The sequence below is a fragment of the Mustela putorius genome, unplaced genomic scaffold (assembly GCF_011764305.1).
Source record: "Mustela putorius furo isolate JIRA1106 unplaced genomic scaffold, ASM1176430v1.1 tig00000680_pilon_pilon_pilon, whole genome shotgun sequence".
Lineage (NCBI taxonomy): Eukaryota > Metazoa > Chordata > Mammalia > Carnivora > Mustelidae > Mustela > Mustela putorius.
In genome coordinates, this window is record NW_025421442.1 from 1561766 (window position 1) to 1589147 (window position 27382).

General features: G+C 50.2%; 1 protein-coding gene across 3 annotated transcripts; it reads left to right on the forward strand.

Annotated features, from left to right (window-relative positions):
• Positions 1-1207: 1207 nt before the first annotated feature.
• Positions 1208-27382, forward strand: DIRAS2 (DIRAS family GTPase 2). Of its 3 annotated transcripts, XM_004778801.2 has the most exons (3): positions 1839-1981; positions 10425-10569; positions 25871-27382. In XM_004778801.2, exon 3 carries the CDS (start codon positions 25938-25940, stop codon positions 26535-26537), a length of 600 nt encoding a protein of 199 aa, XP_004778858.1. In that variant the 5' UTR covers positions 1839-1981; positions 10425-10569; positions 25871-25937; the 3' UTR covers positions 26538-27382. The 3 variants fall into 3 exon arrangements, with proteins under 3 accessions (XP_044938949.1, XP_004778858.1, XP_004778857.1); XM_045083014.1 differs by lacking the exons at positions 1839-1981; positions 10425-10569 and adding an exon at positions 1208-1626; XM_004778800.2 differs by lacking the exon at positions 10425-10569.

Consider the following 27382-nt stretch of genomic DNA (forward strand, 5'->3'; position numbering starts at 1 on the left):
ATGCGGAGAGTTTGAGACACACTGGCCTGACGCTGCCCACGTCCAGCAGGCTTAGAGATCTCATGGAGGATCTTGCGAAAGTCGGATTTTAGAAGCAATCTGCTCCTTCCAGCCAGTGAAAAATCAGGGCTTGTGGAATGACAGGGAGAGCGAAGACATCATTTGAAGCGGCCGCTCCTGTTCAAATGGGGCCCTGGGGCCCGTGCGGCACCTTCTCAGAACAAATGATGATTGTAGGTGGCAAAGTGCAGATTCTTCTGCAGTGTGCAATGTGCAGGACCCCCGGCTCCGTTCCCCAGCTCCAGATGCTCGCTCCGTCCGGCCCTGGGCTCGGACGGGCTCTCTGCCTTCACCACGTCCACGCTGTTGAATTCCTTTGCCATTCCCGACTTAGTCCTCAACTTTATTTTACCATTTAACCTGGTAACCCACGTTTCAGGCTGTCGTGGAAAACAACATCTCAGTTTGTTAGCCTGTGAGGTCCTTTCAGATTCCAAAAATCATCAGCATCCCGGCGCTGTCCCCTGGGATAGCTTTGTGCTGAAGAGGAGACGCCTGCTGAAACGGCCACCCCACTTCCCTGCAGCATTACAAAGGGCGTAGGTTTGCCCATAGCAACCCTCAATGACCTTGGCCCCCACATTCCAATGGTCTTAGCTTCTAGGTCAAGATGAGGGTGAATCAGTGGAAAAAATAAATTTTCTTGATTATAATTATCATGCTAAGTAAGATTTTAAAATCATGTATTTCCTGTGAATAATGCAGGAACATACTTTGGAAATGAACATCAAAGGATAGAGCAATTTGAAATTATACAGACATTCAAGACAGGTTTAAACAGGTAAATGGGATTCTATGAGCTAAATCAAATTTTAAGAACAACCGAACACTGCCTGAGTCTCTTGGGAAAATTGGTATTAAAAAAAAAAAACCAGAATGAGTTATAATAGGGCAAAGGACTATTCCTCAGAGCCGTAGTTTACCATCCATACTCCATCAGTGTTACAGGCAAGCGTTGGAAACATGTTGGCACGGAACTGTTGGCCATAAATCTTATATCCTGCTGATTCACCTGTTTCCGATCAATGCTTCTTAGAGAACACGGCTTATCCATGCCAGAAAATAAACCTGGTTATTTCCTCCAAACGCTAATGTGGAACTACTCAGTGGAAAGGCAGCTCGAGCCCCAGACTGCCCATGGTGCTTTTGTCACAGGAGCCTAGTAAAGGAGAAGGTACTATCCTGCGCCGTGCGGGAGGCTCTGGGCACGGCCGAGTTCACCTGCCCTCTCACTGAGCAGGTTTCTAATTCAGTATCTGGACGTCGCAGGAGAAGCTTAGGTGGTTCGTAGCGCGTACAGCTGCGGATGCGAAGGCTCTAAAACAAAAGAACCCGGCGCACTTTCAATGGGATGATTTTAATTCCTTGAATTCCCAGAAAATCCCAGTCCTGGCCATCTATTCCAGGAGCATGCAGTAGGCGGCACCTAAAAGCTCCTGGGAGGCGAGCAGGCGCCATTTGAGCAAAAGCAGCGGCGGCTGCAGCAGCTGGCCGGGCTCGCAAGTCGGCGATCCGAGCGCGAGCGCGAGGAGGGAGGCCGGAGGACGGCCGGCCTGGGCGGCGCAGGTGCGGGGCGTGCGTGGTGTGCGGGGCGCAGGTGCGCGGGGGCGCGGGGGCGCGGGGCGCAGGTGCGGGCAGCGCGTGGGGCGCAGGTGCGCGGGGGCGCGGGGAGCGGGTGCAGGGGGCGCAGGGACGGGGGCCGCGGGGCGCGGGGGCGCGGGGGCGCGGGGGCGCGGGGCGCAGGTGGCGGGGCGCGGGGCGCACGGCGGGCGAGCAGCTGACAGCAGCGTCACGGCGGCGGCGCCAGGGAGCGCGCGCCCCGCCTGCCTCGGGAGGAGCCCGGCGCGCACAGCCTGCGCTGCCCTGTCCTATGCGAGGCGAGCTCGGGAGAGGCTCTGGGCAGAGTTGTGCGGCTCCTCAGGTAAGGATCCCCCCTCCGTCGCTGGGGCCTCGCCGCGTCCGCAATGGGGCGCCGAGGCCCGGGCATCCTGGGGGGCGAGCCCCCGGGAGAGGGATCGCCGCCATCGGGAGGGCAGGGCGAGCCGGCAGTCGGGCTGGCGGAGTTGGCCCGCGGGGGACGAGCTGCATTTCTGTATCCTTGTGCGCGAGGGCGTGCGTCCCGGCCCCTCGTCCATAACGTGCTCTTGCGAGAAGAAAACCCGCCTCGTACACGTTCCTTGGGATTCCTTCCCAAACAGGAGTTAGTGCTTTCGAAAAGCCTGCGGTGCAGGTGCTCTGTTGTGGAACTTGATTGAATGGGTTTGCAGAGCCCTCAGAGATGGGGTCCGAGGGGAGAGAATGCAGAGCACGTTGGGGCTGCTGTTGGCTCAGCATGTTTTCCCACCGCACCGCAGCCCTTGACTAAGCTTGGCTGAGACCTGGCGATGTATTTTAATTCTCTTTTTTAAAAAAGGAGCTCTCATGGGCTCCTTTCTCATGAGCTCTTCACGGGTGCCTCCGCCCCGTGTGCAGGTGAGGGGGTGAGGGCAGGCGCAGGGGAAGTGCCCACCGAACCCCTTCTGTAGTTTTAAGAACGTGGCTTCCCGGAGATGACAATGACTCCTGAGCTCCAGCTCCCGGGCTCCCTGCAAAGCGGGGCTGGCTTCTCGCCCTGGCTTCCCGCCCTGAGTCTTCCATCCATCCCCCGTCCGGCCAGAAAATTGCTGGTTTTCTCCTTTAAAACCAGTTCCCGTTCTTGGGGGTTTGGGAGACTTTTAAACTGGAGGCTCGGTGCACCCCCCAGTTCCCTCCATTGGCCACAGAAGTACAGCGTCGTGGTGGGATTCAGTCCTTCCGACTGTGCAGTGACACAGCTCGTCTCCCTGGGGGATCTATCCTCCATCTCTGCCCTTAACTTTGGAACGACCCCCTTCCAAGTGAGGAGATTGTCATAGCATAGGAGACCTTCCCTGCTTTGAACTAAAAACCTATAAAATATTCTTTTTAAGGAAGATTTTCTAGGTAACAGTAGAAAGCCAGAGCATTTCATATTCTCCATCAGTCCAAATGCACTTCTTTCCCAGTGGCATTTGGATTTGAAGGGGTGGAGTGGGAGGGAGAGAAAAGGGGAGGGTAAAATTAGGATAAATTTAACAATTTTGTGGGGGGGGGTGTAATGCTATTTTTTGGAGGGGGGGGTCATTGCCTGAAATTGCGAACTGTCAACCGTTCTGTCTCTGGAAGTCCAGGAGCCCAGCGTTCCTATGGGCAGAGACACTGAAGCCCCGTGGCTCATCCCACAGAAACAGGAAGAACAAGGCTTTAACACATGGCGGCTGGTTTGGTCAGCGGGGCGAGCTTCCAGGTAGCGAGCACAGGGAAGGCAGGCATCAGGGGCAGGCGATTCTCTCAGGGCACCTAGAAGCCCTGCTTCCTCCTGAGCTACCCCTGCAGACGGCAATTAAATGTGCACGGTTATTGCAGAAACCTCTAGAATCGTTTCTTGTTCCAGCTTTAATAGTTGTTCCTCTCTAAGGAGAGGCTCAGAAAACAGCCAAATTGAATTCCGAGTTGTGGGCGTGCCTTCGCGCTCGCGGCTGGCAGTCCGGCGTCCTCAGCGAGCAGGGGATGCTGTCTGCGCTCGCCGACCTGCACATCTTCCTGAAAAATTAGAGCCTTTGAGAAATAGCCAGCATTTTTGGTCAAAAAGAGAGCGTGTCTGTGACAGTAAACGCGTGTTTGTTCTTCTAATTTTGTTGCCATCGTTGATATGTGATTGACCTTCTGACTTGGACAGGGTCGTCATTGCTCGCCGGCCCCGCCCCCAAGGTAAATGCAGTGAATTTTTGCACTGAAAAAATTTCTTTGTTATAAAGGAGCATTTGGTTTTCTGGCGGAGGGGATTGCCAGCACACGGTTCTAAGTCAGAAAGGGCGCAGTGCCGACCTGCTCGTTTCAATTCCGATAACCCCTGGGTCCCGTTCTCACCTGTCAGGTGCGTTAGCTGTCCGCCCGCCGGTCGCTCCGTCCGGTGTGGCTACTCACAAGGAGCACAACTGATTTCTAGGACACCGGTTTTGGTTATGATTTAGCTGGGAAGATACCTGCTCTTGATCAAAAGGGAAGGTGAGGGTTGTCCTGCCACCACGATGGGCGGAGGCGGTTTTACGCGTTACACGTACACACACGTATTCGGGTAAGCGTTCACCGTCACGTCGGGCTTTAGTTTTGTTTTATTCCGAGTCTTGCAAGTTTCTCTTCCTTCCCCAGGTGAGGATTCCTCAGAGGCTTGGAGCAGATGTTCTCCTGGCCTCTCTTGCTCTGCTCTCGCCGTTTGCAAATTCAGGAAAGAAAGATCCCTTGCAGCCCTGTCCCCCTGTCCCCCTGTCCTTAGTGCAGTGAAGTATTTTGCTATAAACCAGTCCTGTCCAAAATAAGTAGAGCATGTGAACCACGTCGAAAGGATCACATTAGAAAAGTCAAAATAACAGGTGAGGTGAATTTTAGTAACATATTTTCTTTAACCCAGTCTCTCAGAAGTGACGTTTTAAAGATATAATTGATACAAAATACTGATGGGACATTTTACAAGTTTTTTTTTTTTTTTTTTTTTTTTTTTTTTCATGATAGGTCTTACACTTAGGGAGCATCTCAGTTTGGATTAGCTACATTTAAGAGGTCCATGGCCCGTGCAGCTAGTGGTTATTGTAGTGACCAGCAGGGCTATGGAATGTTAACTTTCCGACAAAGCAATGTAAAAGCTGGAAGGTTAGGAGCCATTAAGCCATTACATTGAACCAATTAAACACTATCAAAAATAAATATACAGATACTCTCACATTGCTATAAGACCAGTATCCTACCCTTCCCTACCACTAGCTAGTTGTGAGATCTTGAAACCGATTTTTGCTTCTTTATCAGCAAATCAGGAGAATTGGGTCAAATCATGGGTTCGGTCAGATACCTTGAGTCAAATACCTGGTTCTCTGAGAATTAACCAGCAGAGAGGCCTGGGGATCCGGCCCACCTGCAGCCTGGCCATCTGCTGTAGCAGGAACGAAGGGCCCCGGCGCAGGGTGGGTGTTGCCGCTCTGCACAAGGCCTGTCTGCTTCTGTCCAGTCCCTGGACAGTCCCTGACGGCGATGTCAGCGGCCGCGTCCCCATGTCCCGCAGGAGATCTTTCAGTTTTCATATTTAAATTCCTTTACTGGGCAGGTAGCAGCAAACCCGTTGTAAAATCAGGAAGTAGCGTGTAAGTATGTATTTACTGCATGAATGCCTGTGATTCACGGAGATTTTCAAATTATCCTTCGCTGGTATGCATGTGCATTTTCGTGTTTCTCTCCATTTTAACACCATTAAGTAAAGTTTGCTGAAGTGCGATGCCTGATAATCGACTGGCCCACGAATACTGACTTCTTGAAGACCAGAAATGAGTGACCTTAAGGAAAAGATGTCAGTTTCTTCGCCCCGCCCCGGGGTGGCCTTGGGGACGGAGGATCCCTGAGCAGTGGAGGGGGCGGGGGCGTTTCTATCGCGGGGCCGGCTGTCTCCGAGCCTGGAGGAGTTTAAAGAGAGCAGCATCTTGTGAGGAGGGAGTTTGTGCCGTGTTGTTCTAAAGCTAATTAACGTCCGGAAAGTGGTTGTTTTCTGAAGTGAGGGAGTGCAGAGACTGCCCGGCTCTGAAGCGGAGCGCTCAGACCGAGCAGCCCTTGGAGGGGGGAAGCGGAGCGCTCAGACCGAGCAGCCCTTGGAGGGGGGAAGCGGAGCGCTCAGACCGAGCAGCCCTTGGTGTACCTTCCGCGGATACTGGGCAAGGGGGGGCATCATCCGTATCCAGGTCTCTGTGTCTAGAACAAAGCCAGCAGCTCACCCAGCTCTACCCCAGGGAGAGTCCAGCTCGATGGCGTTCTCCTTTGTGTATGAACTTGGACTTGTCTTCCCAGCTGTGCTACCAGCCCCCAGCCCCAGCCGTCTGCACACCTGCGCACGTCAGACCAGGGGGCTCTCTCACCGTGCGCCCTGCCCGTCAGCTGTCCCCTGAGGCTCACAGAAAGCTGTCTGTGAAATAGCCTCCTGACCCTGGGGGTACGACACAGCAGTTTATCTCTCCGGCTTTCTCACTCATCGGCTATCGCTTCATGCCTATCCCTCCTTGACCAGATGCCAGCGTAGCCAGCCCCGACGACAGCAGGTTTCTCACGACGCAGGCGGAGATGTCGGGACCGACCCTCCTGTTCCAGCAGGTCTCCGGCGGATCTCTGCTCTTGGCGACTGAGTCAGAAAACATACGCGGCCATCTGGGATTCGCTGCCTAACGTGGCTGTTGCATTTTTAAAGTAATAGGAGACCATTCTGGAAGGAGCTTGGCCGTAGTGCATTTTCCTACAGAAAACCTCCTTCCTCACGGTTCTAGCATCCTGAGCTCTGGTTCCGTTGTTGCTGATTGGGACCAGCGGGGATGCCTTCCAGGGTTTGCTGAGCCTCAGCTGAAGTGCGGTTCTGCCACCTCCTCGCTGTGCGCCGACTGCCAGTCCTTCGCGCCCCCGGAGGCTCTGCTCCCGCATCTGAACGTTGAGGCCACATGAGCGTCTGGATGGGAGGCGTTTCTGAGATGCAGCTTGTCTGGGCCTCTCTGCCCCTGCTGGAGGGTCCGGACGCCCGGCTGTGCTGGTTGTGGTCGCCGTCTGGTCAGCGTTGAACGGTTCTGCTCTCTCTGCTTTGAATGGTTCGGCTTTGTTCCTCTGCTGCAGAGGCCGGCGTGGAGCCCCGGTCTGACATTGAACCTTGCTTCCGGAGAGGCTTCTGGCCTCTGGCCTTGGCTCGTTCTAGCCAAGACTGGGGGACACACACTCCAACTAATCTTGAAAGATGGATTTTTTTTTTCCTTTATATCTTGCTCTTTGAGCTAGGCCTGTAGGGACTCCGTGTTCTGATTCTGGTTAAATCCGTGCTCCTCCTTTTGCCAACTCTTTCCTTCTGTTCCTTGACCGAGCTCCTCTCCCCGCAGGCAGTCCTGCCTCTGTCCCTGAATTCATGCTGTTCTGTGTCTGTAAGCATGTCCCCTGCTTGACGCCTTTGTGGCTCTGGGCTCTTCATCTCTGTAAGGCTCCTGGGGGGCCCGGTGCCGACCGAAGCCTGCGGAGGACAGGAGGTGCTGAGGACAGTCCAGGGTCACCTGTCATTGGATTCCACACACGCGGGCCGCCGCAGACTTCCGTGGCACGTTCTGCTGACCTGCGTGGTGACTGTGGAGAGGACACAAATCAATACTGATCAGCGGTTCAGGCCCCGAGTCCACGTCCTTGCCTTTGCTCATCCCGTCGGCTTCCGACCTCTGATGCTCTTCGTCCTTCTCCCAGAGCGTCGGCCCCACGTCCGGCGTCCATCCTCGTGGCGCGCGCAGATGTCACCCGGGAGAGCTCGGCTGCTCCTTCCTCCCCGCCTGCTCCCTGTGGCTTCCACAGCGTGGCCCTTCCATGCAGCCGCTCCCACCCCCCGGTGCTCCCGTGAGCTTTGCAGACTCAGGTTCCGAGCTGGAGGCCTCTGTGGTTCGCTCGTGGGTCTTGCAAGCCGTCTTGTCCGCTCTGGGCTTCAGGCCTGATGTCAGCGTGGCTCCCAGCCTCACACCGCGGTCCCGGGGCCACAGCAGGGGCTGCGCACGTCATCCACCTGCCCACGTGCTGTGAGCCTCACGGCCCAAACATGCTCGCAGCTCATGATCTCACATCTCCGCTGCAACCCGTCCTCTGCCCAGCGTGCTCTCAGGAGAGGGTCCGGCCCCGTCCCTCCGCTCTGCGATTTGGGAACCCGACCAGTTTCCCTGATGCTTTACGGCCCTCCACTCCCCGTCTGACCTCCTTCCTGACCAACCACCATCAGTTCCGGGTTGGCGGCACACGGCCTGTACTCGGTCTTCCCCGTCGCCTGTCTGGTCCAAGCTGTCTGCGTTTGGGCGCAATTTACTGTAACTTCTTGTCCGCTTTCTCCGCTGCAGCCGGCCCCTTTCAGTGGCTGTGCCGTGTGGTCTGAAGCGCACGTGGCCGTCACGGTACCTCCTGGCCCTGCCTCCCCTCACGTGGCTGCCCTCCTGTGGTCGGGGCTGAGATCATGCGCCGAGACAGTCAGGGAGACTGAGAAGGGGATATTTGAACATAGGTTTGTAGAAGGTGAGTGGGGAAGAGTGGTCCATGGAGAGGGAACTGCCAGTGCAAAGGCCCTGGGGCAGGAGCATACCGGCTGTTATCCGGGGAGCAAGGAGACATGTGGCTGGATGAGCTGGGGAGGTGCAGGGGGAGGTGAGGCTGAGTGTGGGGGCGAGCCCTTCAGCGGCTGTTCTCTGAGACAGCGTGGTCAGTGGAAGGTTTTGAGTACAGAGGTGACAAGGTCTCGTACCTTCCGGGAGTTGATGAGAGCAGCTTGAGGATGAAGCCCGCTCTCTGCTTAGGAAGTGGCTGCAGGGACCCAGCTGAGGGGCATGGGACATGTTAGGGAGCACGGGCGATCCATGGTGAGGTCCAGCCATGTTCGGGAGACATCACAGAGACGCTCTACTGATGGCCCGGGCACGAGGTACCAGAGGTCGGGATGGGTTCAGGAGGGCTCTGAGGGTTTAGGCCCAGACAGCCGGAAGGGAATGTTGCCATCTGCCAAGACGAAGCAAGTTGCGAGGGGAGATGTTGAGGAGTTATAGGTAAATCAGTTGTGCACCTGTTGTTTTGGGATGTCCCCAAGGCATCCAAGCAAAGAGGTCCAGCAGGGAGAGGGCCTGTAAGGCTGTAGTGTAGGGCAGGGGCCTGGCCGTGGGTACGCCATTGGCCATGGCTGGCATATGGTTGGCATTTATAGTCGTGGACCCAGAGGGTGAGCTGAGCGGGGATGGCCCTGACCGCCCCTTCTACCGTCACCTGGTCCAAGCCAGGACCTCCCGACTGTCTCCTGCCTGCACCCTGCCCTACTGAGTCCTCAAGGAGGCCCCCCACAGCAGGAGTCCCACTGTCCCTCCTCTCCTAAAATCCCTCAGGGACCAGCATCCTTCTCATGGTAAATGCTGGCTTAGCACCATCACCCGTCCCTGCCCATTACTTGCGGGCCGCATCGACCTTCCCCCATCTCCCTCCCTGTGTCTGGAATCCTCCGTGGTCTGAAAACAGGTCACGCTGGTATCCGCTTGCACCTGACGCCCTCACTGCCAGGGAGCTCTTCCCCGGGTACCCAGGCTTCACACCATTGCCTCTCGCAAATCTTTGCGATGGCCACTTTGCAGGGAGCCCTTCTCTGGTCTCCGTTCCCCTCTGACACCCGCACCGCATTCTCGAATGTGGACACATTCACCTTGCTTCTGACCAAGACATGTAATAGTAGAAGCATCGTTTTCCCCAGTCGTATAAAAAATAATGGACATACTGATTCACTGTATAGGCTGAGGGCACAGAGCATCGTCATTTGATGTACGTACATTGTGACATGAGCACCCCAGCAAGTTCATCTACTACCCATTTTCTTCATTTTCTTATATAAATATAGGAAAAAGAAAAGAAAGAGAAAAAAAAGGTTTTAAAGAAAAAAATATTCCCCTTGCGATGGGAACTCCAGATTTACATCCTCACGAGCGTCCCCGCGGACCTCAGGGCCGTGCTGGCGCGGTCAGCATGGCTGCACAAGGCAGTCGTACGAACCGTGCATTTAGAACTTGGAGGCGTCTCTGTTTTGACTACCTTCCTCCACTTTTCCCCTTCCCACCCTGTGCCTCTGGTAACTGCACGTGCAAACTCGTTTTCAATGACCTTGAAAAGAGTTTTTGTTTGCACGTTGTCGATTTTGCGTGTAAGTGGAATTGTGTGGCGTCCGTCTTCCTCTGCCTGACTTATCCCGCTTAGAATCACGCCTTCCGTGTCCATCTGTGTTGTTGCAAATGATAGGAGTTCTTTGCTGTTTTAATGCTTGCTTCATATTCCATTATGTACATTTACATGACCCCTTCATGCCCTCATTCATCACGGACACTAAGATCGTCTCTGTGTCTTGATTATTGTAAATAGTCTGCAATGAACATTTCCTTTTAGAAAATTTGTTGATAGTGCATAGAGATGCTACTGATTTTTATGTAAGTTTCAGATCTCGCAACTCTGTGAAATTCATTAATTAGATCTAACGATGTTTTGGTAGAGCCATTGGAGTTTTCTCTATGTAGAATCATATTATCTTCAAATTAGAGACAATTTTGATTCTTCCTGTCCAATTCTAATGCCTTTATTTCTTTTCTTGTCCAACTGCTCTGGCTACCATCTCTCGTACCCTACTGAGTAGGAGTGGTGTCACCACACCAGGAGGCGTGGTGTCCGTAGAGGAAAAGCTTTCAGCCTTTCTCCGTTGATGGTGTTAGTGTGGACTTGCCATATATGATCTTCTTATGTTGAGATAGGTTTCTTCTGCACCTGATCTGTCGAGTGCTTTCGTCCTGAGTGGATGTTGGATTTCGTCCCATGCTCGTCCTGCGTCTGTTGAGACGACCGTCTGACGATCTTCTTCCATTCTGTGGATGTGATCGGTCGCGTGTTGATCTGCAGGTATGGAACCGCCCTTGTCCCAGGGATAAGCCCCACGTGATTAAGGTGAACGATTCTTACGACGTGCTGCCGAGATCAGTTTGCCAGTATTTTACGGAGAATTTTTGCGTCTAAACTCATCAGGGAATTGGCCTGTCATTGACTTGTCTAATAGTGTTTTTTCTGATACGGGTGTTGAGTATTCCCTCCTTTTCTTCCTTTTTTTCCTTTTTCTGGAAGAGTTTGAGAAGGACTGGCGTCGACTCTCCTTTACGTTCACTAGTGAAGCCGCTGGTCTGGGCTTCTCTTTATTGGGAGACTTTCTATAGCAGAGTCAATTCCCTTACTAGTCATTGATTTGTTCAGATTTTCTGTTCACGGGTTCCCAGGGGCAAGCCCCGGAGGTTCTGCTGCAGGTCTCAAGGTGTGAATCAGAGGAGGGACTCCCACAGAGTGGCCTACAGTGCTGGGGCAGGCTGGTTGTCTCTCCTGGGTTCTCTTTTCCCCTTGAAGGAACCAGAGGCTCGGGGGAAGGGGTGATGTGGTCAGTGTGTGGTGGTTCCTCTAACACGGACTGTCTTGGGCTCTGGGGTGCAGGCAGGGGGTGTTTCCACCTCACCTCCATGTTCTAGGATTCTCTCAGTGGTGTTTTTTTCTTTTTATTTTTTAAAAATTTTATTTATTTATTTGAGAGAGAGAGAGAGGCAGAAATGGTGAGAGAGAGACAAGTGGAGGAGCAGGCTTCCCGCTGAGCAGAGAGCCCGAGGCGGGGCTCGATCCCAGGACCCTGAGATCACGACCCGAGCCGAAGACAGACTGAGCCACCCAGCCGCCCCCGTCTTGTTTTTGACAAGATGTTAGTTGCTCTGGTCAGGGGGAACAAAGGCAGGAACAGCCCGTGTCACCGTCTCAGTGACATCTACATGACTCTCCTAGGAGTGATTTTACGCATCTCTCTCCAAACTGCTCTCTTCATAGGGCAGTTGTGTTCCCAAAGGAGGGACTGTGTCTCCTTTTCATGCTTATAGTTTCATCTTCATATCACAGAGATGGAGAAAGTCTGCTTAGTTTTGTATAATACCTGCTAGATGGCCGGCTGCTCAAAGCCATCTGCCATACAGAAAACGGCAATGAATTTAGAACAGTCACTTGTTGTATGAAAGATAAACGCAGGACTTGCCTTTTCATTTGGCAACACTTACATAGTCCGTGCTGCAAGGTAATTAGTAAGCCGTTCTGCAGCAGTAGACGGCATTTTTCTGGTTGCTTCTTATCTCCTTGCAAAGTGTGTCCAAGAATTTGAACCTTATCTTAAAGGTTTTATTTTTATATATTACATATTATTATATATTGTTTATATATATATTAAAATACTTGCCTCATATGTAATATAATATATACATTCTTATCTCTTATAAATTAAAAATACTTATTTTATATTTAAAAACACATTTGAAGATAGGTATATAGAAAAGAATGGACCTGGACCGCCTTCTTACACCATGTACAAGAATAAACTCAAAGAGATAAAAGACCTAAATGTGAGACCTGAAACTGTAAAACACCTAAAAGAAAACACAAGCGGTAATCTCTTGGACATTGGCCCTAGCACCGTATTTATGGACATGTCTTCTCAGGCAAGGGAAACAAAAGCAAAATCAAACTATTGGAACTGCACCAAAATAAAAAGCTTTTCTACAGCCAAGGGAGCCATTGATGAAACAAAAGGACAATCTAGCGAGTGGGAGAAGGTATTTGCAAATGATATATCCAAGAAGGGGTTAATATTCAAAATATGTAGAGAACTTATATAAGTCAACACACACACCAAAAAACCCCTCAAATAATCTGATTAAAAATGGACAAAAGACCTGAATAGACATTTTACCAAAGAAGACATGCGGAGAGCCAACAGACACATGGAAAGATTCTCAGCCCACGTGTCATCAGGGAGTGTGAGTGAGGCACCACCTCACAGCTGTCGCGATGGCTCGAATCAGAAGGACGAGAAATAACAAGTGTGGCTGAGAATGTAGTGGAAAAGGAACCTCGTGCACTGTTGGTGGGAGCCCAAGCTGGTGCAGCCACTGCGGGAACGACTATGGAGGGTCCTCAGAAAGTCACTGGAGGAGCCAGTAATCCCACTGTGGGGAATTTACCCAAAGAAAATGAAAACACGAATCGAAAAGGACACTTGCATTCCTATGTTTATCGCAGCGTGATTTATCATAGCCAAGATAGGAAAGCCCGGAGGTGTAGGGGTAGGGAGCAGATGAAACAGGTGAGGGAAAATTAAACCAAGTATCCAGAACGCACAGTAGCCCGGAGCTCCTGCCCACGCTTGGCTCACACTTCTCTGCTGTAAGAACTTACTGAACGGTACAATAAATTCTGCACCCCGGCTCTGTCTCCTACAACGTTAGCACGTCTCCTTTTGGAAATTTTTATTTCACTTGTCGTTGTCAACTGTGAGTGGTCAGTGTTCTGTCCATGTTTCACAACTTCATTTTGTTTCTTTGAAGGACTCATTTATCTTCTCTGGTACGATTTTCCTTGCTTGGCTCACCGAGATGCATTCCAGCAACAGATAATCACTTAGTACGCGCTGAGGGTTCCCGATGAGTCAGGCGCCTGGTGAATGAATTCAGCAGGGACCCTGCCTTTGCGGCGCCGATACTGGGCCAGGAGTGGGGAGAGCACACAAACCAACCAGCCAACACTGACACAAGAGAGCCCGTGCCGGAGCGTCTCACGGAGAGAGACTCGTTAGAGCAAATACTAGATGCACGGGAGTGTGTTCAGACCTTTGTACTTCGGCTCCACTGTAGCAAATCTCTCCTCTGAAACTTCTCCTATGGCTCCTTGCGACCTCATGCATTACTATTTCTGATGTATCTTTCTGTAGGATTCTGTATATCCTATATTTCAGATATATGACAGATTTTATAGGATTCTGTATATCCTATATTTCTATAGGATTCTGATTTTGGTTTGTCACCACCCGTGTTGACATATTATTTTATATACTTTGTCGCAGCAGGAAAATCAGTATTTTTCTGATGACTTGGGGCTTTTTTTGCCTGTAACTATTAGTTAGAAGAGGATTCTAAAAATTTTCTTAAGGAAATCACCTTTAATTCAATTTTGTAACTCATGTGATTAATTATAACGTGCTGTTGAACGTTTGCTAAAGAAAAAAGTGTAAGGATTTGTTCCAGAACACTGCATACCAGCAAATACAACATGTGAGCCATACCTGTAATTTTTCATTTTGTAAAGAACCTACATTTTAAAACGTAAAGGCACAGGTGAAGTTAATTAATTAATTAATTTTTAAAAGTTTTTTTTAAAGATTTTATTTATTTATTTGACAGACAGAGATCACATGTAGGCAGAGAGGCAGGCAGAGAGGCAGGTTGGTGGGGGGAAAGCAGGCTCCCCGCTGAGCAGAGAGCCTGATGCGGGGCTCGATCCCAGGACCCCGAGACCATGACCTGAGCCAAAAGCGGATGCTTGACACCCTGAGCCACCCCGGCGCCCCAGGTGAAGTTAATTTAGGTAATGTATGCAGTGTATACGAGCTAGCATCCTCTTACGTTAGCAGTGGTATCACAGCTGTGAATGGGGTATGCAGCAGCTTTTTTGTCCTAAGGTCCGAAATCCAGTGCAAGACTTCTCCCTCGAGTCTTGCCGCAGCTCCCGTGGGGAGTGGCTCCCATGCTGGACACGAGTCTCACGGGGTTTAGTGTCAAAGAGCCATGCCTCACGTCACCTTCGGTGCAGTAGAGGAGTGGGTCCAGGAAGTAGGTGCCCGTGTTAATTGGTCTTCTCGGGAAATTAGATTTTTGTTTGGTTTTGCCAGATCAGATCAGACCCTTAATGCTTTTACTGTGCGGCGTGGGTGACCAAGGGGAGGGACCGTCTGCTGCCGCTGCTGCCCACTGTGCTCGTGTCCTGCATGTGGTCCTTAGGTTTCGGTTCTGCGGTTACTAAAAATGTTCACGCTTACAATGAGACTTTCTTGTGCTAAAATACAGGCGACGTAAAATTCACCACTTGCATCATTTTCTTTTTTTTTTAAATTTAATTTTACTTTTTCAGTGTTCCAAGATTCATTGTTTATGCACCCACCCAGTGCTCCATGCAATCCGTGCCCTCCGTAGTACCCACCACTAGGCCCTCTCAACTCCCTCCCCCCCTCCCCTCCAAAACCCTCCGTGCATCACTGGACATGCGTGGCCTGGCACACGTTCACACTGTCCTGCCACCACGTGGCTGAGGAACCCACCACCTCCCCACACTGAAGCTCCGTCCCCGTCAGACAGACACTAACCCTCCATCGTCTCCTCCCCCAGGCCTGGCACAGCCCCTGCCGCTCTGTCTCCACCAATCTGAGCACTCCGGGGACCTCACGTAGGTGGGACCTTGTCATCCCCGTCCTTCTGTGACTGGTTCATGGCACTTGGCGTGCTGCCCTCGGGGTTCATCCGTGCCTTAGCAGGTGTCCGGACTTCCGGCCCCGTTCCGGCTGAGTAATGATGCACTGCGCGTATGCCCTGTTCGGTTTGTAGAGTCCTCCGGCCGCGGACCCTGCGTCGCTCCGCCTGCTGGCTGTCGTGATCAGTGCTGCCGCGAACACGGTGTGCGAGCATCTTGTCAGTATTGTAGCTACATGTCTGTGTGTTGTTATCTGTCAGTTATTTGGGGATGTACACCCAGAAGTGGATTGCTGTGCCAGTTCTATGGTTAATTTCTCCACGGTCTTCTCTGATGGCTTGTTGGTCATTTCTTTGGATTTTGGAGCGTCCACATCCTACGGGTGTGAAGGGTGCCTCAGAGTGGCTTTGAGCTGCGTTTTCCTGGTGACGAATGTGGAACATCTTTTCATGTGCTTCTTGGCCACAGGTATATTTTCTTCAGAGAAATATTTAGACGAGCCCTTAGTCCATATTTTGGTGGGTTTGTTTTTTGTTTGGCTACTCCATTCTGAGTCTCTGTCTTTTCCTGATAGCGTCTTATCAGAGTGGAGGACATATTTCCCCCAGTGTGAGTTGTCTTTTCTCACTTTCTTGATAATATGTTCTTTGCTGAAAAAAAGCTTCTAATTTTGCCAAAGTCCAATTTACTTATTTGTGTGACATTCCAAGGGGCCCCCAATAGTCAAAACTATCTTGAAAAAAACATCAAAGCTGGAGGCTTCACACCTACCGATTTTAAAACTTACTGCAAAGCCACAGTAGATAAAACAGTGTGGTGGAGCCTAAGAAGACAGGTAGCCCGACGGAGTGGGGTGGGGAGTCTAGAAATAAACCTTCACCGGCACGGCTCATCGATTTTGGACGAGGAGGATCAAGATCGTTCTTTGGGGGAAGAATTGTCTCCTTTAGCAAGTGGTGTGGGGACGACGGGATAGCCACAGGGGCATGAAGTTGGGCCTTTCTCACACCGTATACAAGAATTAACTCAAAACGGGTCAGTGGCCTGACTGTCAGAACGAAAGTCATGAAACTCTTAGAAAAATTCATGGGGCTGAAGCTTCATGACCTTGGACTTGGCAGTGCTTCTTAGCTAAGACCCCCGAGGCCTGAGTAACAAGTAGCTCATGGCTGTCTGAGGGAGGCCTCTGTAGCCACTTGCCGATTTTGTCGGCTTTTCTTTGGCTCAACCTAGAAGCCCGCCTAACGACGTGCACCTGTGCAGAGGCCCGTTTCAATAGGCTGATGGCGAAGGAAGGCCCGGGGCCGCCCGGGGCCGCACACTGAGCCTTGGCGCCTGGCGCCGGACCCTTTCTTGCTCCTGGTCCACAGTTCCCTACTTCCCACGGCCTTCCTCCTCCGGGGTCCCCTCCGCCGCGGGGTCAGCTCGCGCCAGCGCGTGTGGAGGGTCCGACCTGGGAACTGATCCTCTGACCAGGGTGATGATGGTCTTTTTAGCCGCAAGATTTGCCTTTTCATTTCCCATACCCACGTGGGAAGAAAGGGAGGTAGGCAGAAAGTGCCCCAAATATAGTCAGGCTCTTGGCAGTGTGTGAAGCTTCACGAAATGCATGTTGCTTTGTTCCATCGCGTTTCTGAGCATGGAGTCCAGGGGACAGCTTCGGACGACCACCAGGGGACCTTTCTTCTGTGCCTCAGCTGCAGGCTATGACTTGCCTCTAATAATGACAGCCTTAGAGAATCACGTACCCCAATCCAAGCAGCGTCTCCGTGTCTCTCCATTTGGTTCGTTCTTGTGGATACTGTGAGTCTTGCAGGGGTACCTGAGGACACCCCCCTCCTGACCACCCCCAGTGGTGGTGGCCCCATTATCTGGGTGCAGACAGCTGTGTCTGTCCTGTTTTAACACCTGTCCTTACACTGCAGGGCAGGATGTTTCCAGAACACCACGAGGCAAGGTTCCGGGAAAAGGAGTCTGCTTCTTTGGGGAAAGACAAGCCCCGATGTTTAGATGTTTAACTCTTTCTGTCTGACAAATGTTTCCCACGAACAAATCAGTCATTTTTTAGGGTCCACAAAGAAGGGACATGAAGCGAATGTTTAATTAAATCGAGATTCTAGAAATAAGTAAAGGTATGCTCTCCTCTCTAGAGAATTTACATGGAATTTGTTTAACAACGAAGTGTAAATGTTGTGATAAAGATGCATGTGTTTGAGGAGAAGGCGTCCTGGAGGACCAGGCCAGGATGGAGCAGAGATCACCTGTGTCATCTCCAGCAGAGGCACGTGCCTTTGATCTCAGACCATCTGTGGGGATTTCGGGCAAGAGAGCCCCAGACGGTCAGGTTTTTCTAAATGCTCACACTTCCTGAGCTGAATTCTTCTAATCTAGGAGATTAGGTTTGAATGATTTATTTTACATATATATGTGTGTGTGTATAAATATATATACATACATATATATATATATATATAAACGAAAACATTATATATATATACATATATATAATTTTCTCTTTTTTTTTCCAGCAAGCTTAATTCAAGCTAGAGCGCAGGTGAAGACTGTGGTTTTACCGACATACTCCTTTTTCCTCATTCGTAGGAATCTGCTGTTTCTCCCACAGGATGTCTGGATGGGCAACTTCTGTGACTCAGGAAATCGAAGTCTGATTTCCCCCCGATTCTTAGCCCTTGAGGCTAGGATAGCCTCCTGTCATTCTGCACCCTGTGACAGCGCCTGTAGGGCCCGCGTCCCCCCACAGCCCGCCACACCCCATACCTCTCCAGGTCCTGGCTGGGCGTCCTGCCCGTTAGCTCACTTCCGACGCTGCGCAGCCGAGAGGAAATGAGATCTCGGGCTGAGGGCTCAGTCCTGCAGGCAGCCGGCTCTCCCTTTCAGATGCCCGTGGCAAGCCCCGATGGTCGCCTGCGCTTCCGACTGGCTAGAAGTCAGAGATTTCCACGACCCCCTCCTTGTGTTTGATTAATTTGCTAGAGTGGCTCCGGGAGCTCCGGGAAGCACGGGGCTCACTAGGTCAGGGGCTTATTCGGTAGGAGGGAGCTTGGGGAGACCAGATGGAAGAGGAGAGGCTCGGGCCGGGCTGAGGAGGGCGGAGCTGCCATGCCCGCTCTCCCGACAGCCCCCGTGCCCGGGATCTCTCCAAATCCTATCCTTTTGGGGTTTTATGGTGTCTCCATGACATGGTCATGATCAACGAAGTAACTGGCCATTGGCAGCGTGGACCTCCAGGCCTTCTCTCCTCCCCGGAGGTAGAAGCCGGGAAGCTGCAGATTCGGAGGCTCTCTTTAGGGCTGGTCCCCGGGCAAGCAGCCCCCCAATCTTTAGGCACTTTTCAAAGTTCACCTCACTAACATAAACCCAGTGTGGTGGAAAGGGGCTCCTCATCAGTAACAAGACACCCATTTCCCCTTTAGGGCTCCAGAGACCAGACCTTTTACTGGAAGACACCCCCATTGGTGTCCTTCCTCAGGAGATGCCAAGGGTTTTGGAAGCTGTGCGCCGGGAACCATGATGAAGACCAAATGCATAGGAAAAATGTCTTTTCATCATCTGAATGATCAAATGTGTATTTCTTATAAATCACAGTACCGTACCGCTAACCTCAGTTCCAGTATTTAAAATGTCTCATTTTGAATTCTTTAGTATAAGACACGCAATTTCTGATACTTTGGGATGGCTCACTTCCTCCCTTTCCCTCATTGATCTGTGTATGAGCTTTTCAGAAGTGTAAGGGGCTGAGAGAGTCTTGAATCCAGACAAGTTCCAGCAAAGGAGAGTAGAGACGTATCCAGACCATCGTCCTACTCAGGGCATGGGCTCTGGGGGACAGATCAGTGCACCCGGAGAGCCCCTCCAGCTGCCCCTCCCAGCCAACGTGGTGGTTCTTTCGTAAATCAGGGGACAACCGGGGATTAGCAGACATTCGTGAAAACAACGGCTGTGAACAACGGACAGATAGGACCCGAGAGAGCTCAGATGTGTGACAAGGACAGCAGCCAAAATGTCCGTCAGCACTCTCATTGACAGCGTGCTGTTGCCTTCCTTGAGATGAGAAAGAAAACTGCTTCTGTGAGAAAAGAAGCCCAGAGTGCCAGAAAGGTGCTTGAAAGGATAAAGGGAAAGATTCTAGAGAAATCAGGAATAGGCACACTCCCTCCATCACCTAGGAAGAGTTCCAGAAAGAGAGAGAGGGCATGGCGGCTGGGATGATGCACTTTTTTAAAAAGAGGAGAAGATTCGGCCAGGCTGTGAGGTGATCAGGTTTTGCAGCCTTCCCCAACCCTCAAAAAACAATGAAAAAGCAGTTTTCCACCCATCCTGGTGAGATGTAACTCCCAGAGTACAGAGAATATTCTCAGCTTGCCAAAGGAAAGGGAAGATCCCAGCTTCCCTCTAGAGATAAGACTCTCCTACTGATTTGGATTTTGCATGGGTATCCCTGGGTGATAAGGTCAAAAATCAGAGAATCCTTAAAATCTGAGGAAAGCACAATTTGAGCTTAGTTTGGCTGCGGGATTGCATCTACCAGGTGAGAAAGGCATGCACTCAGAAATGTCAGTGGCATCAGAATTTATCAGTAATGTTTCCACCAAAACAAAAATGGATCTGAGGAAGGTGATAATAGACTGGAATCCCAAACTTGGCAACTAAGAGTTACCAAGGGAAAAAAGTTAAAAAGCGAGGAGGAAAAACCCAGCCGTACCTAAGACCCCGTGATGCTGACACAGAAAATTACCCATCAGCCAGGCAAGTCTGACTGACAGTGATCTTTTCCTCAGTGGGTTCAATCCTACTCTCTACTTTTGCCTTGAAGAATCTGTACAACCCCCTCCCCTTTTTTTAAAAGATTTTACTTATTTATTAGTCAGAGAAAGAGAGGACACAGCAGAGGGAGAAGCAGACTCCCCACTGAGCAAGGAGCCTGATGGCAGGACTCGATCTCAAGACCCTGAGCCGAAGGCAGACGCTTAACCGACTGAGCGACCCAGGCGTCCCTACAAAACCCTTTTAATGCTGTTTATTGATAGGGTTTAGAAACAACCTGCAGGCAAAAGACTTAATATAAATCTTGGAATAAATTGTCAGTATTGAACCTAGAAAATTGAAATACTGTACTTTAAATAATGTACTTTGAAAATAGAGAACTAACAAAGCCTAGGCAGCTGAGGAAGGCATTGTGCTAATCCCACAGAAGGACGTGGCCCAGTCATAAGTAAAGGCACTAAGATCTAGGATTCAAGCAGCGAGTGCATTATTTAAAATTATAATCGTGAACATCAGGAAGTGACAACTGAGTGTTCCTTCTTTTCAACAGGGGCTATTCCTGGAAAGAGAGACAGGGTTAGGGTGTGGAAGGAAGGAAGGGGCCTGGGTGTGGATGAAAGCGCCTCTTACAATCTCCTTTGTCTTTTAAATCAACTCATCCTTCATTTGTTTGTTTGAAAGTCTTTCAGCTGAAACATCACAGGTGGTTGGGGTTGGTCTGGGGCCGGGGTTTTGTGTCTCCGTGAGACCCATCCTGATACACTTTCCCCTCGAGTACCCCAGACTGATCGTCCCTCCCCTTCTCTTAAGCCCCGAATCTCCCAGAGAATCCACGCTTGCCTTTCTGGCCATCTCTTTAGTCCTGTGGCCCCGAAATGCCCTGCATGATGGCTCTGGTTCCCGCCACAGCCCCTGACACACCAGTCACACCCAGCACTGCCTCAGTCTCCCTCCCCACACTCTGTCAGTTCGGATATTGTCTTTGAACTTGGGTCCGAGGTCCAAACCTATGAGGTGTCGCGGCGTTTTATGATACCTAAAAAATTTTGATATTTCGTTCACACGATAGTTTTGAAAGATGAGGTTCACTCAGAACAATCTGGCTGACCACCCTGTGAACCCTGAACATGTCATTTCTCACGCTGGGGTCTCTGGACCTCTTCCTCTGTATCTGTGAATCCGTTTCCGAATCAAGAGAGGAGCACGTGCAGTGGCTTGCTGCCCGGTGAGTTTGGAGTCGGAAGTGCGCGCTCTCCAACTTCTTCCTTCCTCCCTTTTTCCGACATTCAACATTGTCACACTATCCTGGGCCCTTTGAATTTTCCTGTGAATTTTGGAATCAGCTTGTCAATTTCTGTAAAGTAGCCGTTTGGGATTTTTGTAGGAATTGTATTGAATCCATAGGTGATCTGAGGAATATTGCCATTTTAACAAAATTAAGTCCTCTGACATTTAAACATGGGTGCCTTTCCACTTATTTAGGTTTTTAGATTCTTTCAACAATATTTTTTAATTGTCAGAGTGTAATGTTTATGCTTCCTCATTAATTTTATTCCTGAGGATCTTATGCTTTTTGATGATACTATAAACGGAATTGGTTTCTTAATTTTGTCTCAGATCATTCATTGCAAGCGTGTAGAAATACGGCTGATTTCCACAAGGACACTCAAAACCCTTTTAGGGTTCTTTTTTCTTTGTGGAAGATTTCTTAAAATTTTCTATGGACAAGGTTATGCCGTCTGCCATAAATGGTTTTGTTTTGTCCTTTCCAATCTGGACGCCTTTTATTTCATGTTCTTGACTTTTCTTCTAGTCAAAACCTCCTGGAAAATGGTAAATAGAAGCTCTAAGACTGAGAACTCTTGTCTTTTTCTTGGTCTTTGGGAGAAAACCTTCAGTCTTTCATCATTAAGTATTTTCTTAGTTGCCCTGTTGCATGATGTGCTCTTTTTCTGGTTGGGGTTGGGAGAATGTGCTTTTATTCTTGATCCTCTTTTTTTTTTTTTTTTTAAATCATGACTGAGTGCTGAATTTTGTCAACTTCATTCTTTTTTGTATCTACTGAGATCTATCAATTTTTTTAGTCTTTTATTGATAATGGTATGTTATAGTAATATTTGAATGTTAAACCAACTTTGCATTCCTGGTATAAATCTCACTTTGTTATAATGTACAATCTTGTTTATATATTGATGGATGCAGTTCACTAGTATTTTGTTGAAGATTTTTGTATATATTCATAAGAGATACTGGTGTGTAGTTTTATTGTGAAATCTTTGCTTCAAGCTGGCATCAGGGCTTCAAAAACAGTGACAAGTGTTCTCTCCTAGTCCACTTTCTGGCAGAGTTTGTAAAGTGTTGGTATTAACCCTTCGAATGTTTGCTGGAATTCACCAGTGAAGCCGTCTGGACCTGCCTTTCCTTATGGATAGTTTTTTGATTACTACTCTGCTACAGATCTCTTCAGATCTTCCATTTCTGCTTGATTGAGCTCATCTGAGCCACTAGTGTTAGCATGTTACCATGAGGCAGGTCACAGAAGCTCCTTCTAACACTCCATATTTCTGCAAGGTCTGTAGTACTGTCTCCTCTTTCACTTCTGATGTTAGCAGTTAAGTCTCCTCACTTCTTTGGTCAGTTGGCAAAAAGTTTGTTAGTTTTGTTGATATTTTGAAAGAACCAGCTTTGAGTTTCTTGATTTCTCTCTATTGCTTTTCTACTCTTTGTTGTACTAACTCTCACTTTAATCTTTCCTACATTTTTCTTACTTTGGTTTAGGTGGGTGATCAGGTCACCAATTGGCAATCTTCGTTCTTGTTCAACATAGATATTCATAGCCGCAGTTTCCCTCCCAGCACTGCTTCAGCTACATCCCCTCCAGGACTTTGTTTGTTTGTTTGTTTGTTTTGCCTTCTTTGCACTTTTGTGTCTTTTCTCCAGTTTGTACCCCTGACCCTACTGCTCCTTTGTGATCCCTTTTGCTGCCCAGTCCTCACTAAATGTAGCCAGAGAGCTTGGGTTCCCAACCACACCAGTGCTGGGTCTTGTCTTGTCTCACTGGCGCCCCCTAGCAGCTCTGAAAAGAAGGTGCTATTATTGCGTCTGTCTTCTGTTGCAGGCAGCTCTAGTGCAGGAAGTGTAAGTAGATAACTCACCAAGGTTTCTTACATCAGATTTGGCATTTGGTCTTCTCTCTTGCTATGTGCCTTCTCCCTGGGTAATTTTACTTTTTATAGTGCTATTTCTGTGTAGATGAGACCTACTCATTTATCACTAGACTAGACTTCTCTGCTGACCTTTCAGACTAAAGCCCAGTCACCAAGAGATACTATCTCTACCTGTCTGTCCTACAAACCTGAAGCAATCACAGCTGCTTCCTCATCATCTTCTTCAAACCTGCCTTTCTTCTTGGCTAACATGCTACTGCTTACCCGTCTGCCCAGCTCTGCCCAGATGACAGCACTGGCTTAGTACCCCGGCACGAACATTGGCTCTACTCCCGCCCTTGGACATCAGCAAGAGGCAATGTCTCCTGGATAATGTGCTGTTCATCACTCCGCATCTTCACCCAGCCCTTGGTGGCATCTCTCCTGAGGGCCCCACTAGGCTCTTCTCCTGCCTTGGCTTATGATTTGACCACTGTCAGATTCCTGCTTCTATGCCACCACCTTAGGGCAGCTGTGTCTGGAATCCTGGGTTGGATGACTTGCCCTCAGACCTCTCTTTAGAAACACCACTGTGATATAATTTATTAATTATCTGTGAAGTCATCTTCTCATTTCTGCCTGCTTCACTTAATCCTAAAGTCCATGGGAACAGAGCCCCTGCCTTAGGTCTGCCCTCTGCACTTGGGTTTTCTGACCCCTCGCCCAGAGCCTGACCTTTCCAGGAAGCTCAGGAGATAGTTCTCGGGCAAGTGCACAGCTGTAGCTCTGGATTCTTTCTACTTGTGTTTCATGTTGGCTTTCTCCATTTTGGTTGCCAGTGGAATAATGGAGACACCTTAGCAAGGCCAGCCACATACTCAGCACACACAGGATGAGCGTGAGCTCAAGGCCAAGGGCTCCTGTAGAGATTTTGGAATACGGAGCTTAACACACATTCCCTTCCAGGTGAATGCTCCCAGTCCAGACTGGAGCTCAACAGCCATAGTACAAGGCAAGGCTGAGTGTGGACATGACCTCCCAAGAACAGAGAGTGGCTTGTTCTGAGGTTTCAAGCCAGGTCCCAGAGACCACTGCATTTTTTTATTTTTAAATTAGAACAGTGTATTATAATTCTGCACTCTTGAGTTGATCGCAATGATCTTGTGAGCATTTAATAGATTGTCCAAACTCCGGAGTGGGCTTTCCTTAAGATTTTTGCTGTCTTTGAACTACCTTACACCTCTCTGTGTTTTCCTGGGACATTTGATGCTTCTTCAGCCTCCTGGTTGGTGAGGGATTCCCAAGTGCTTGCAAGTATGGCTGAAGATTTCATTGAGCTGGTTTGGAGGCAAACACTGAAGCTCGGAGAAGAATTGGAAGACAGAATGCCGGCATCCTGGGCTTCGATCCGATGCCCTGTCTGCCACTGGACGTAGTTACACCTATTCATTTCCATGGCTAATTACGCTTAATCGTTTGCCTCTGAAATTGACTTTGCTGAGCAGTCCCTTTTCTTATGGTCCATGAGTTACTGGAGATGGGAAACGTGACCAGCAGCACCGTGGTTTCCTGGAAGAAATGGGTTCCATGCTTCACATTTCCACAGTCTTGTCCACCTGGCGGGGCGGGGGGGGAATGGATCTTGCTTAATTCTCTACTTCTTTGTCTGTTATATGTCCTTCCTTCCCGAAGAAGAGACAGGACGAAAGATAGTTGGTCATCTATATGTGAGGATAGCACACTTCCTCTTGGGCAGGAGGCAATGTTAGTAATGAAGAAAAACCCCATTCTGCTCCATTTTAGCAACCACTTGTGGCTGTTTCTTCTGTTACCTCAATAACACGTGACTCCTGGTAATTCTTAAAAAGATTATAATCATTTTAATTTTGATTGAAATTTGATTTGAATGAGTGGGCCCTCCAAGCATTGTAGTTACCTGTCAATGCTTGCTGCTTAGTGACCCAGTCCACACCATGGCCTTGGCGGTGACCAAGCCCCTGCCACCCGCTCCCAGTATAGATGGCCTGGGGACACCCCGTGGGGGGCAGTGACACTTGGTTTGTGTGCCAGGCCCACCTGTCTCCAGCCACGTGAAGTCCAGGAAGTTACACTCCCTGATACCCCTGTGTTTCTAGTGTTCTCAGTGCACGATGGGGACAGTGGGACCAGGGCTGTAGGTGGTGAGGATTTCACGGGTCAATATAAACATTGTATAAATATTAACAGCATTCTCTTCCCCACCCCTGTACTTACCAAAAATCATATAGTATGGCCTGAATGTACTTTGGGTGAAACAATAAGGTCCTCTGTGGTTGTGTGTGTGTGTGTGTGTGTGTGTGTGTGTGTGGTTGTGTGTGTGTGGTTGTGTGTGTGTATGTGTGTGTGTATGTGTGGTTGTATGTGGGTTGTGTTTGTGTGTGTGTATGTGTGTTTGTGTGTGTATTTGTGTGTGTGTGTTTGTGTGTGTATTTGTGTGTGTGTGTCGTTGTGTGTGTGTATGTGTGTATGTGTGTTTGTGTGTGTGTATGTGGGTTGTGTTTGTGTGTGTGTGTTTGTGTGTGTGTATGTGTGTTTGTGTGTGTGTGTGGTTGTGTGTTTGTGTGTGTGTGTGTGTGTGTTGGAGGGTACTTCATGCCCATCTCCCCTTTCCCTTCCCTTGATGCCACCTCCCTTGGCCTGACTTGGCACCTTCTCCCTAGACACAGGGATGCTCAAGTTCATGGTCTAAGAAGGAGAAACAGACTGACTCTAGTTAGCTACTGAATAGAGCAATGGTCCTATTGAAAATTGGAGATTGACCATAATTACTAGAATTGTAGACTTTTTAAATGAAATTCAAATTATCTTATGTCGGGAGCATGAAAGCAAAACATATCCCTCCTGTTCTTTTTAAGCTACCAAACGAGGGTAATGTGCTCCTTCTCAAGATTTTCTTCTTTTTCTATTTTTCAAAGGAATCGTCTCCCACATCTGGTTCCTCGGCTAGGTGCTTCCTGGTGACAGGCGGAGGTCCCAAGCAACATGCCGGAACAGAGCAATGACTACCGCGTGGCCGTGTTCGGGGCCGGGGGTGTTGGCAAGAGTTCGCTGGTGCTGAGGTTCGTGAAGGGCACGTTCCGGGAGAGCTACATCCCCACGGTGGAGGACACCTACCGGCAGGTGATCAGCTGCGACAAGAGCATCTGCACACTGCAGATCACCGACACCACGGGCAGCCACCAGTTCCCGGCCATGCAGCGGCTGTCCATCTCCAAGGGCCACGCCTTCATCCTGGTCTACTCCATCACCAGCCGGCAGTCGCTGGAGGAGCTCAAGCCCATCTACGAGCAGATCTGCGAGATCAAAGGGGACGTGGAGAGCATCCCCATCATGCTGGTGGGGAACAAGTGCGACGAGAGCCCCAGCCGCGAGGTGGAGAGCGGCGAGGCCGAGGCCCTGGCCCGGAAGTGGAAGTGCGCCTTCATGGAGACCTCGGCCAAGCTCAACCACAACGTGAAGGAGCTCTTCCAGGAGCTGCTCAACTTGGAGAAGCGTAGGACCGTGAGCCTCCAGATCGACGGGAAAAAGAGCAAGCAGCAGAAAAGGAAAGAGAAGCTCAAGGGCAAGTGCGTGGTCATGTGAAGGCCCGTCCGTGGGAGGAGCCACGGCGTGTCCCCCCATCCCCAGCCCCATCCCCTTCCCCACCTCCCGTGACACCCGCCGTCGTCAGGGCAGCATGTCTGATGCCCACGTGTTCAACATCGCCTTTGGACCGAGCCGCGCGCCCTGTCCTCCCCGAGAGGGTCCTTCATGCCACCACCGATAAGCACCCCCTCTCCAGAGTCAGGGATTCTGCCCAGCCCTTCGGATGGACGCCCTGCCTTGCCCGGCCTCTTGGGGGATGGAGAGGCGCTGGCTGTCTCCAAAGGCGGCTTCACCAGGAGGGGATGGTCGGGGTTGGCGGGAGCTGGTCCCATCTACATGCGTGCGACAGGGACCCCCAGCCACGGCCCACCCCGACCAGGCCATCCCCCCAGCTCGCTCCAAGCTGGACACTCCTGGGGCCGGGAGGGGCAGGAGGGGAGGAGCCCAGGCCAAGTTCATTGCATTTCAGGTCCTTTAGCTGAATTACCAATAACATGTCACAGTGGCCCCCGGAGGCTGCTCGCTGACGGGTCCCTGACGCGTGAGGTTCGCTGCTCGAGGGGGAGGCACTCCCTGCACCAGACCTCGTTAGCGGGTGTCCCTGTCACTTTGGGGAGGGTTTATTTCACATACAGTGGTGGCATCCTGCTGGGTGAGACACCCTGCAGGGCGGGAGCGAGGGTCTCTGGACCGAGTAGCGCAGTGTCCCGGCATCGGCGAGCTCCCCTCGAGGGTTTTAGAGATGTGCTTTATCTTCCCTTTGACCCAGGAGGGGTCGGCTTCTTCCAGCCCCTCAGGTTTTGAATAAAGGCAATTAAAGTAGCCATTATTTTTAGACAGCT